Source organism: Lupinus angustifolius, unplaced genomic scaffold (assembly GCF_001865875.1).
Source record: "Lupinus angustifolius cultivar Tanjil unplaced genomic scaffold, LupAngTanjil_v1.0 Scaffold_215_48, whole genome shotgun sequence".
NCBI lineage: Eukaryota > Viridiplantae > Streptophyta > Magnoliopsida > Fabales > Fabaceae > Lupinus > Lupinus angustifolius.
Genome location: NW_017727032.1, coordinates 43,721 through 55,895, shown reverse-complemented (window position 1 = coordinate 55,895; position 12,175 = coordinate 43,721). Strand labels below are relative to the sequence as shown.

General features: G+C 34.7%; 2 protein-coding genes across 4 annotated transcripts; both read right to left on the bottom strand.

Moving 5' to 3' along the window:
• Positions 1-148: 148 nt before the first annotated feature.
• Positions 149-4,582, bottom strand: LOC109340649 (protein DYAD-like). 3 transcript variants are annotated; one of them, XM_019578367.1, is made up of 8 exons: positions 4,460-4,582; positions 2,097-2,446; positions 1,626-2,009; positions 1,484-1,544; positions 1,319-1,402; positions 885-1,183; positions 628-751; positions 149-545 (listed from the first exon to the last, which is right to left on the bottom strand). In XM_019578367.1, the coding sequence occupies exons 2-8, from the start codon at positions 2,378-2,380 to the stop codon at positions 447-449; spliced, it is 1,335 nt and encodes a 444-aa protein (XP_019433912.1). In that variant the 5' UTR covers positions 2,381-2,446; positions 4,460-4,582; the 3' UTR covers positions 149-446. The 3 variants fall into 3 exon arrangements, with proteins under 3 accessions (XP_019433912.1, XP_019433914.1, XP_019433913.1); XM_019578369.1 differs by having other exon boundaries at positions 1,484-1,541; positions 4,460-4,581; XM_019578368.1 differs by lacking the exon at positions 4,460-4,582 and having other exon boundaries at positions 2,097-2,451.
• Positions 4,583-8,195: 3,613 nt separating this feature from the next.
• On the bottom strand, positions 8,196-11,733 carry LOC109340648 (probable manganese-transporting ATPase PDR2). Its single transcript, XM_019578366.1, has 6 exons — positions 11,319-11,733; positions 11,146-11,217; positions 10,645-10,796; positions 10,266-10,377; positions 10,067-10,183; positions 8,196-9,651 (listed from the first exon to the last, which is right to left on the bottom strand). Exons 1-6 carry the CDS (start codon positions 11,454-11,456, stop codon positions 8,551-8,553), a joined length of 1,692 nt encoding a protein of 563 aa, XP_019433911.1. The 5' UTR covers positions 11,457-11,733; the 3' UTR covers positions 8,196-8,550.
• Positions 11,734-12,175: the final 442 nt, after the last annotated feature.

The following is a 12,175-nucleotide window of genomic DNA, read 5'->3' as shown; positions in this document are numbered from 1 at the left end:
ATGAAATTCACACTAATAAGACATTCAAAAGGTATGCAAAACCATAGTGTCGAAATTCTATATATAAATATAACAACTAGTACTCCAAATAAGTTAAGTTTTCAAGGTTCCAACTACCTAAAGACCTATACTAAAGGAACTCAAATAATTGTAACCAACAAAGTCAATAAAACCATGATTAACATAGAAATCCTACTGAAGACCTACCTTAAATAATAAGCGACTTTACTGTAAAAGGCCAATCAGACATATCAACAATTTGCAGCTCATTTAGCAGGTGAGGCTCAAAACCTCTTCTATGAACTTGGGTGGTTGGCAAGAATTCTAAGGATCAGATTGTTTATGTACAACATCTAAACTACCAGTCTAAGAATAACAAGAAAAAACCATATGGACGAAATAGTGGTTGTAACTCTGTCCTAGGCTTAAATACTTAGAAATGTTGTCTACTTCATTGCCAGCATACCACCATATACAGTATTTGACAGCTCCAACAGCTGCTGCTCCATTTTATCTTTCCATTTGTATAAATCCATAAACATATCCTGTGAGAGAACGATTATAGATAACGAATATATAAGTATTAGAAATTTTATACAAGTGGTATGTACACACTACCGACATCACCTGAAACATCATCAATGAGTTGTCAATGTCTGACTTCGAGTTATTCGAAGTGACAGTTGTAGAAGAATCAGGGGTCACATTAGGTTGATCTTCATGTCTTGCAGGCAGCAACTCCGGCGACTCACTACCAATTTGAAAGGGAAAAATTAGAAATGCTATAACTAACAAAACATTTTCCCCTTTAATTCGCCTTTTCTCCACTAACAGAAGTGTTCAGGTGGAGGGGAGATTGAAGAATTTGATTTCACATGTCTTACCTCTTCTTGTTAGTTGGTGCTTCGATGAGAAACTGAGCAGGTGGGGCTGAGTTGGGATCTCCCAGTACAACCTCTTGTGGAACATTTAGCAGTTCTGAACTCCCACCAATCCAAGTTGCAAATTCATCATCCTGAATATTTTCTATGTTGGTGCCTTCTATCCAATCTTTCCATTTTTCTGAATAAGAACTGAAAGCGGTACGTCCCCTTGATGCTTGATGATCACTCAATTTATTTGTTATTTCCACAAGTTGTTGCTCAAATTTAGTTTTCCAAATCACCAATTCACCATACTTGCCCTATTAATATATACTACAGTAAGCTAGAGATCACAAAAGTGGAAAAAAATAACCAACTAAAAAACAGATTCAACATAACATGAAATCTATTATATCTTACAGGATGAAGAACTTGACAATATATGGCTTAGTTACCTGCAGACCCTTCATAGAAGCCATAATTTCAGTTAGGTGACGGTCAGTAACAGCTCTCCACTTCAGAAATTCCTTGTGTGTCTCCTGGCGATGAAACAACACAAAATATCATGAATTACGTGAGAGATAGCAAACCATTGAATTATTAAATTATTCAATATTCACCTCCATCAGACTAATTTCACTTTTATCTTGCTTCTTTGCAATGAGTTCCTGCATATCTCTGCTATCCAAATAAAATCATTAAATAAAATATAATAGCAATCATAAAACATTATTTTTTAAATTCAGTTTCCAGGTTCAATACTTCTTCATTTGGGCCATTTCTATTTTAAGCAGTTTCAGGTCACAAGAGGAATCAGTATCCTGGGAGGGAGCACCGCCTGCCCTAAAAGTAGATGGTGGCATCCAGAAAGGGTTCTGCACCCCTGCCTCCTGGCGGACTTTGTCCAAGTCAGCGCTCTCCAACCAATACTCCATGATACCGTTGGTGTTGAACCATCTTCGGAACCGATCAATCCCTCCAGGTGCCACTTTACCATCAATGTGTTTCAGTAAGTGGTCCAAAAGCCCAGTATCACCAATACGTTTGCGGGCAGCCATTCTTAGTGCAGGTCGGGTTATTGGGTTATCAAAGGTTGCACCTTCAGCCTTTAAGACTTCCCACATGCTTTGCTCAGCTAAATTATACCTACATCACACGATAGCCTCAGCTTAACATATCTCACTAATAGCAAAGATAACAACAGGAAGAAATGAATATGACTATTTTCTTTACCTCTCGGCTGACCATCTGTCCTTACTTTCATTCCTCTTTGACTTAAGCTTCCTACCACTTCGCTTCTCACATGATTCCTCTTTCACCTCTCTAAGCTGACTAAGGCTACGGCACTTCCTTTTCCTAGTTTCTGGCAAAAAGTCAGGTTCAGTTTTAATGGCTTTTTCTTCTTCTTCATCATCACTTGATTCCTCTTCATTCAGAATATCATAAGGAAGTTGACTTCCCTGATCCTCATCCTGATTAATATACTTGACTCGATGACGAAGACCCCACTGTTCCATCCCCTCAGCTCTTAGCTTATACTATCTCAAGTGCTATGTTGGTCCCTAAAAACTTCTGTACGCTCCACAGTCTGCATTACCAACACATTAACGATTAACAATAACCTAGATTCTTGGTAAGTATTCCACGGATGAGAAAGGTTGTTTATTTTTGGTAATTTGAGAAGTGTTAATTTACTCAAAGATACTGCATGACATGAATCCAACAACCAGCAAGATACCATTATTCTTTACAATTTCAAATTAATCAAGGGCAGAACCAAACTTGTTTCATACCATATCTGATAGTATGCAGTCAACAATCAAAAGCAATTATAAAAACTATATCTGGAAAATACTCGGTAGAAATTGAAACGGAAATACATAATTGGGATACAATTTAGGGATTGCATAGTTAGTCTCCCCTTTGAAATTCCTACATGCCAGATGCCACAGTCATGTTTTGGGTCATCAGAGCTCTCCCATATGCACTTGGAAGTGAATGTCTACTAAACTTGCAATTGGCAGAAATAACAGATCTAATATGGACTGCACTTTATGTCAATGTTACAGGATTATCAATTAAAAGAACTTGTAAAACATGCTTGAAGAATCATGTATCTTAATGCAAGTCTTAATGTGTCTGAGAGAGAGCATTAAACAACCACAATTTCATCCACGGAAAACAAGAAAACACAGAAATAGATGGTTAACTGAATTGGCATTCTGCTCAAACTATTTCTTGTGACATGGAACATTAAGATACTGCAAAAGTAGTCATTAGGAGCGACTTGTAAAGAGGGAGCGGAATGGGAAGGGAAGGCCAAGTCCCTTCCCGTGCCACTCAAGGAAAGGATGGATGGCATGAATTCCCCTCCCCATCCTTATTTAACAAGTTAAACAACCAAACGATGAAAGGACATATTCTTTTTCGTTGCATTATTTGCCTCTCAATTCCACTATAAGCTACTCTCTTCGACACTATTCAAAACTCCCAGACATAAAGTAAGTTCATCGGGATTAAGAATGTGCGGCAGTTAAGCATATACCCAACATATCCTATCTAGGTAGTCGATCGCACGAGGTGTGGAAGAAAGTGTCGCCATCCTTCCCCGCGACGGAATGGCACATAGCGGTGCAGTTGACCGTCACGCCTGTGGTGGGTTGAGTTGCAGCAGAGACGTGTGCCAAAACCCACTGCAGCATGAAGAGCCTAATTTTATTGGGAAATGTCATTTTTCTCTTATTTTTTATCACATGGCATTGGTTTTTTATAAAACACTCCTCCCTTTCCTTCCTTTTAAAAAGTCACGTGAAAACACGTCTGTTTCACTTCCTTCCCTTCCCCTTTTTCCTTCTCCCCCTTCCCTCTTGCCCCTTCCCTTCTCCCCCTTCCTTTCCTTTTGTTTTCCCCTTCCCTTCCATAAGTGAGTTTATTTTTGTTATCAAAACTTAAAGAGTACAAATTACTTATAATTTAGTGTATTTTGGTGTATTTGTATATTTATATGTGTAGGGTATAACATATAATCTGGTGTATTTGAAGTATTTTTGTATATTTATATGTTTAGGATATAAATTACTTACATTTTGTCCCCTTAGTTGTAGCGGTCATCCCACTACCCGCTATAGCTTTTCTGGGGTCGGCCACTATCTGCAATTGACTACGTAGTATCGTATGCAAAGGGATACCACCAAGAAATCACAGAGAAAGAAAACCTAATTCCTTGGCACACAAGACTGACCAAATTCTTAAATACATTTACTAACTGTAAAACCAGAGCAAGTAAATAAACCCTATCATCAAGATCTCTTACCCGAGCAACAATTCAAAGCATCCCTAAAAATCAAATCAAACAGTAAATGGGTCACTGAAGAAACCCTAAAAAACGCAAATACAGAAGCAAATCCGTGAACAATGAAACCCACCAAAAAATAAGAAAATTTTAACTGATTCATATGCAATGTGACGATTTCATCAAATCATAAATCCCTAATCCCAAATTCATGCAGCAGTTACGAATTAGCGCAACGATAAACCTAACAAAATGGGCTTTAAAAATGTGAATGAAAGAAAAATGAAGTAAAAAGAGAAGAAGTGGAAGAAGGGAAACGTACATCAACGAAATGTTGAAGTGCAAAGAGAGAGAGAGAGAGAGAGAGAGAGAATGTGGACAACAGTGTGAAAAACACAAACCCAGATGAGCTAAAAGGAACTGTAGTAGGACAAAACTACTATTTTAATCTTTAACCTATTTTATTTTTTTAATTTGGTAGATAACTTTTGTCCCTTACAAGTTGGTTTTCTTAATTTCTGGTAAGAGTAATTATACATGAGGAAAAAAAATGTATATATTAACATTGATTATTCATTCATATTTTTAATGATTATATATATTATTACATTAACAAAAATAATGTGATCTTTTGAATAAAAAAGTGATAAGAGTCGTTAAGTTAGATAAAATATGATATATTTTATAGACAAATTCAATTAATATAAAAATTAATTTTTTTTATTATTTTTTGTCCATTACAAAATGCAAGAATAATTCTAAAGATAATGTTTATATCACTTTTATATTATATCATAATGAACAAAAAATAATGAAGATATATTGATTCATATACTATTTGAATTTGTCTCCACAATATACTATGTTTTGTTTAATTTAATTACAATTATCACCCTCTTTTGTTTAAAAAATTACATTTATCTTTGATCCAAGGGTAGTGAGTGTGATGTATGTATATAAAGCATAGGATTTATGTAGGTGTAGAAAATGGAAGTGTGATTTGTGTAACTTCACTAAAACTAGAGAGTGTAAGTATAATTTACTCTTCTATTACTTTTTTAGGGTACACTAACACCTCTGAATTTTAATGAAATTACACAAATCATTCATCCATTTTTTGCACATACATAAACCACTGGTAATTTTTATACTTACATTATACTAACTACATTTGAAGGGGGTAAGTGTAATCTTTTAAATATAAAATGATGGTGATTGTAATTAAGTTAAACTTCAATAGGTGTTGTGTAATTTAATCTTAATTAATTAATTATACATTAAGTAAGATAAAGTTTGATTATGAAAACACTCTTATATGTTCTTATGTATTTAAGCAATATATCTTAAGAATTATTGATACTTTTATAACGAAACAAAAATAATGGAGAGTCATTGACTTTTATTCTATTTGAACTTGGATCCACAATATATTATATTTTGTGGAAATCTTTTGTTAACTAAACAAAGTTATATCATTTCTTATCTATGACCATTGTCATTAGAGATATATTTTTTGAAAAATAAATGACAGTTTATAAGTACTCATAAACTCAAACATAATCTCGATATACTTTATTTTATCTCCGACATTTAAATCAAATATTGTTAACAATATAAGGCTATGTACCAAGAAATGATTTACAAAACATGAATACATAAATCATCTTTTTATCATCATTTTTTTAAGACTTATTATAAATATGTCCAAATTATGTAGTTATTATTAAACAAAAAATAATTGAGCTTATTTCAATCAATGGAAAATATATGTTCTATATTCTCAAACCACATGGATTCTTGGAGAGACTTATTTGATGACATTTTAAATAATTTTGAAACTTAATTTTATCCATATGATACATTTATTTCAACCAATTATATAAATAATATTTTTTAAATAGTTTAAAAAAATATTTATTGTACACTTCAATCCACCTGTCTATCATTAATTAGTTAGGGATATATCTGCCTCAACCCAGTCAATCATGTATACCGAACCTTTTCTTTTTCTCTTACGGCCCTTGGAATTTCAAATTCGTCTAGTTATATATATATATATATATATATATATATATATATATTTTTGGAATACCAAATATATCTATTACCTTATAAGTAATGAATGAATAAATATCTTATATTCCAAGAAGTGTACTACTTTACGTGACACTATCTGTGATTGGTTAGAATAATATTTAGTTATTAAAATTTTAATTTAAATATATTTTTCAAACAATTACAATGACACACCTTTGTGGGACAATACATGCGCTTCTACAAGGAACTAATCACTTTCGAGATGCACGACTGTTACTCCCAACAAGTGTTCATCACAAGAATCGAACCATTGTCCTTTGATCATCCTGAGAATCTAGCAGAGCCTTACACTAGGTTGAGAAGGACCCAACCCTACCCGCTCTCTCTGTATGGCTCGATCATGATCAGATTTGAATATGACCGGGTCTAGGTTTAAAAATTAGACCCAAAACAATATTTAGAGTCAGGTAGGGACCATACATGACCCGACCCAGCCCATGGTCTATCACTCATCATATTTGTATATGGGAATGGAGTATCTCCTGGCATAATGAGATAAGTTATCTCCTCCTGCTAGTGAAATCATGACATATGTCATGTTTCATCATTTTCTATAATTTTTTTTAAAAAAATAAACAAATAGCACACATGTCACATTTTTACTGGCTAGAAGAGATAAGTTATCTCCTGATATGAGGAGATACATTACTCTCTTTGTATATATCTCTATTTAATTGTATACAGATTAATGACATTTTTTGTCAAAAGTATCATTGATTCTCTAGTCAAATTACATATTCATCTTCATAAGTAATATTGAGAAGACTTTATCTAAAATGAGTATGAATTATATTTAATCGGACCTATGATCAGATTTAAAGGTTGACTCAATCAATATTTATGATTAGGTTAACTTCGGTTCTAGGATCGAATCCAGGTTCAAAAAATGACTCGACCAATATTTAGGGTCAAGTGAAGGACAATCTTTAACCAATCTCAATCTGACTCATGCTAATCCTTATCTTACACCAATAAACCAATAACAACTCATTTAATTAAATATGAAACAGAAGTAACTAAGGGTTATGTAAACTTTTATGGAGAATGAACCTTTAGTTAAAAGCCAACTTAGAATGGAAAATCAAGGGTATGTTTGATTAGGGTTAAAAGCAATGTTGAGAAACCCGAGCCGGATGTCAAACCAGCAGATATCCTGTATTTGGTTTAATCGGTTTAAACGATTAAACCGTCTGGTCTGACCGGGTGATTCATACATAATTAATAATTTTTATCTATAAATATATAGTTATATATAAATGTAAAACTTTACATAATTAATAATTATGTATAATTATATTGAAGTAATATCATCTTCATCTTTTCTTAGACGGTAGTAAAACAAAATATTAGAGCAGTGTTCCATTTTTTTTAATTTTTAAGTGAACCGTCCGGTTAACTTCTCGGGTTAATTCGGTTTAACCGGGTTTAACACAGTCGGACCAGAATTTTCCCGGTTCAAAGTGGTCCAACTCTCATTCGGTTAAGACTGCAATACTGAGCCGTTTTCAAGTTCGATCAGTGGTCAGACCGGCCGTCTGGTTCTCATAACACCGGTTAAAAGTAAAGGAATGAAGGGGTGAAATATTTTTCTTGGTTACATTTAAAAACAATTGGCTTATAATTTTGCCAAAATTTTCCGTGTATGATTCACATCTCAGTTTTTTTTTCCTATTACACAATTATCATTTCAAGATACTTGCTCCATTTTATTTTCATTAACACGTCACATCTCCACCAAATAAAGTGAAAGCAATTAATGAAGTGAAAATATCATTTAATCAAGTAATTAACTCTATAAAAATTTAAGAATATTTAGTAAATTTCTTAATCAAAGTACACAAACCTTAACAATATCATAAAAAACGGAGGAGGTAACAAATCTAAGTAGGTTCCTGTTGCTTTCATGCAATGTTATCTACGTAACAAAAGGATGCTCAGATTACACAAGTAGCAAAACAAAACTTCATTTTACCTTAAAGTTTGAGTTAGATGTAGATTATAATGAATCGTAAAAAATCCTGTGCTAAGAAAAATATCTCAGATAATTGGGAGAGGCACGTGTCCTAAAATTCATACATTTTCTCCCAAAAATGATTTAACATTGGATAAATTCCAAACCATCTATTAATGGGAAAAGAACTAGACAGACAATAAATAATCTATAACAAAATTCATCATAATGCCATGTCTATATGCTGATTGATTCACAAAGTAGAAACCACATGTCCAGTTTCTGACCTTTGGCATCACAGCATTTTCTATTGTCTGTCTTTCTCTTCATCAGGTCCCTTCAACTAGTTAAACCTGTTTCTTCTTTTCTAAGTTAGATACAGCTACCCGTTGTCGCTTCTGCCAAGAAGGGATCTTACCCGGGAACGCCCACCTCAACAGTCTCTCCCATGAATAGCATACCAAGAACATCAGAAATGCCCAAAGCAATAGTTTATCCCTTAATCCCACTGGCAGTGGCACCAACTTCAACCAGTCATTTAGGTCCCTGAAGAGATCAGATGTAATCGCAGTAAAGAAAATAACTGCAGCAACAAGCGCATATCGGAATGGCTTGTTTTCAGAAATACTCTGGTTGAAGGGGTGGCCCATGTAATTCACAGCGAAGGTGGCCACCTGAAGCATCATGCTCACCATGTAGGAAACAGTATTCACCAAGTTGGGATGAAAATCTGCATCTGGCTCAATGCATTCATCTGGCATGTATTTCTCAGCTTCTCTCACAGATGAAATAAGAAAAAGCAGGTGAATGGTAAATTGTCCCAAGAGGGAAAGCAATACATAAGCACAGAAGATATTGGGGTGGGGACGTTCGGCTGAAAGAGTGGGAAGAGGGCGGGCATGTGAGATGAAGAGGAAAAAGGAAGCAGTGAAGACACCGCTTATTGTGGCTTGCACATCACCTAACTTGACACCATCCAGATACATAACACTCAGCACATATGCGGTAGCAAGGCAGTTGAGGCCCAGAATTTTAAACATTTGGAGGGTTGTCACTAGGGTACTGCGACCTTGACGAATAATGTCAGTGGTGGGAGCAACAGATGCATGCTTTGCGGTGAATGGGGATGCCATTGAGGCATCACCAAGCTTGACCATGGGTGCACGACCATCTCCTTCCTCATTAAGCTCGTCCATCATCTTCTTAAGCTTCTTTCGTTGCATGTCAACTGCTGCTTGATGACGGTTAATAGATGAGTTGGTAGAATCTGATTTTGAAACAACCTTGGAGTTTGAGGTGCCTTCTCCAATTGGGCTAACAGTCTTTCCAGACGCTTCTGGTGTAGGCTTAGATTTCTTTGGCTTGGCAGATTTGGAACCTTCTTCCCCGGATGCGTTTCCACTTTGAGTTGGGGGCAAGGCATTCAGAAGAGCAACTCCTACGTCAGCCTAATTCAAAGATAACCTCGTAAGCCCCTACTGTTGGTAAAAGATTCATGCAAGATGCTAAACCTTTACAATTATGTCAATTCATGATGCAGGACAAACAGCATCATAGGTTAATACCAATGATAATTAAATGCACAATACAAATATTTCTAATTACAGAAATGAAAAAGTTAGAGACACTGAAATAACATGGCTATATAACTAAGACTGTAGCATAGTTCATCACAATGCAAGATGATTATTTTATCACTCAAATATTATCCTTTACATGTAGGCACTAGCAAGTTTCCTTAATATGGTGATGCTTTGGGATGGATGTGGAGGTTGAAATTGATAAACAGACAGATATTTGTACTTTCAAATGACGTTCAATATCCAATATATTCTGCATTTATTATTATCAAACACAAATTACCTGCTTCAATGCTCCAACATCATTGGTTCCATCCCCACACATCAGTGTTATCCGTCCCACTGTTTTGAAAGTGGTCATGATAAGTTCTTTTTGCTCAGGAGCAACTCTAGCAAACACCTGAGACAATAATTAAACTGTTACCATGAAACATCACTAAAAACCAAGTTCTAATGTTTAGTCATTTAGCACGGATCAGAACCTTCACATAAGGAATGACCAGAAGATGAGCTGATGTCTGTTGCAACATCTCAAAGCTATCACCTCCAACACACAGATCATGAGTCTCAGATAAAGATTCAACCTCTTTCGCACTGAAACCAATTTTAATAATAGTCAGCCCATAGTTTAAAAGTGAAAAATAAAAACATTATAGATGAGTCCGGAAGCAATGGAATGTAAGAATTTTAGCTACAAGTTTTGCAGAGCAACAAAAATACCTTTATCAGAAAAAATGAAAAGCGCTAGGGCAAATACAATAATTTAAAATAAACAAGAAACTTAGAAAAGATTAAAAGAAGAAAAAGGAATTAAACTGCATACAGAAGGCTAGCACAACCAGGAAAAAAAAGTGAAACTACCTGTAGCGAATATTTTCAGTCTCATCAGGGGACATCCAAGTATATCCTTCACCATTACTTGCTGGACCAAGGATTAACGTAGGTTTAGATATAATATGAACTTGCCTAGCAACATGGCAAGCTGTCAAAGCTTGGTCACCAGTAATCATCACCTATCAATTTAATCCAGAAAGGTGCTTGACAGTTAGTCCTTACTGGTTAAGTGATCAAGAAAAATCCAAAAACTTGTGCCCGAAACTCTCCATCCCTGCCATCTAAACCTCCAGTGCTAAAAAAAGGTGGTTAATTTATCATAGGTGGGTAATTGATCACTAGATAAGTCATTATGTAGCCAAATATTCTTATTCTTATCCGAGATAAATGAAACAAACCCTAATATAGAAGTGCATACGGACACTTCTAAGCTTAAACCCAAACAGTTATGTAGATCAAAGGTGATAATTAGTCTCCCTCTACCATAAAATCATCTGTAATGTTGCAACTGACCGAGGATACACTTACCAAGTCATGTGAGGATCCTTTCAATTCGGATAAAACAGTGGCTGAATCTGATCTGATAGGACAATTGAATACCTGAAAATAACATAGTACCAACAATTAGCATCAAGTCAATGAAAAGTGAAGTTGTCGAGAATTAACACTAAAATTATATGAGAAGGAAATTGATTGAGTACCACAAAACCAGCAAAAGTAAGTTTGCTCTCTACTAAATCTCTATCCAAGCTTCTAGCTTCATTGACCTTCAAGCATTTAACAGTAAACATGCTTATGTTAAAAATTGAAATAAAAATAGCAAAGTGGTAATAGATCATGCAACAAGTGGTGGGGGAAGAAGGAAACTAAGCATTCTTCGGGAGCAAAGAGAAAAAATAATGCAGGTCCCAATTACACTTAAGTGTCTGGGACCAAGTTTAATAAAACAAAATGATACTACAGGGAAAACTATCTACGGTTGTGTTAGGCTGCTTACAGCCAATGTAAAATCTTATTGAATCTCTACGACATGGACAATGTGATTGTGTTGTTGTATACAAAAGGGAAAATTAATTTGGTTATATGTCAAAGGATCTACAGTTCTACACAAATAAGTGTGATTAGGAATTAAATCATAACTAGAAACTAATTGAAAATATTAGCCTATCAATGAAAATTTATCCTCTTTGAATAACTCAAACGGCAAGGCGGGAAATTTTGACCAACATTCTGGTTCCCTGTTCATAACTCAATATATTATGGAAACAGATTCATAAAACTCAAATGGCAAGGCAGGAAATTTAATTAATTTTTTTGCAAAAGACATTACCTTCCGTACGAATGTACAAATATTCTACTAGTTAGTATGAAAAAAAATCATGTATACTTAGATTTTAACCTCTAACCACAAAAATATGTGGTTTTCTCCTCCTTCTTTTTTTGTAAACCTAGAATGTAGTTTTCTCCTCCCTCTTTTTTAGTGTTTGCCACTTTACCATGTTTGAATTTGAATTCTATAAATTAGAAGAAATTGAGTAAAATATATATTGATTCTTCA

Coding starts and splice junctions, on each gene's coding strand:
- LOC109340649 (XM_019578367.1), bottom strand. CDS start 2,380: ATGGAACAGTGGGGTCTTCGTCATCGAGTCAAGTATATTAATCAGGAT. Junction 1,545..1,625: donor GAAATGGCCCAAATGAAGAA/GTATTGAACCTG, acceptor TTATTTGGATAG/CAGAGATATGCAGGAACTCA. Junction 752..884: donor GCACCAACTAACAAGAAGAG/GTAAGACATGTG, acceptor TCAAATTGGTAG/TGAGTCGCCGGAGTTGCTGC.
- LOC109340648 (XM_019578366.1), bottom strand. CDS start 11,456: ATGATCTATTACCACTTTGCTATTTTTATTTCAATTTTTAACATAAGC. Junction 10,378..10,644: donor ACTGAAAATATTCGCTACAG/GTAGTTTCACTT, acceptor AATTGGTTTCAG/TGCGAAAGAGGTTGAATCTT. Junction 9,652..10,066: donor ATGTTGGAGCATTGAAGCAG/GTAATTTGTGTT, acceptor TCTTTGAATTAG/GCTGACGTAGGAGTTGCTCT.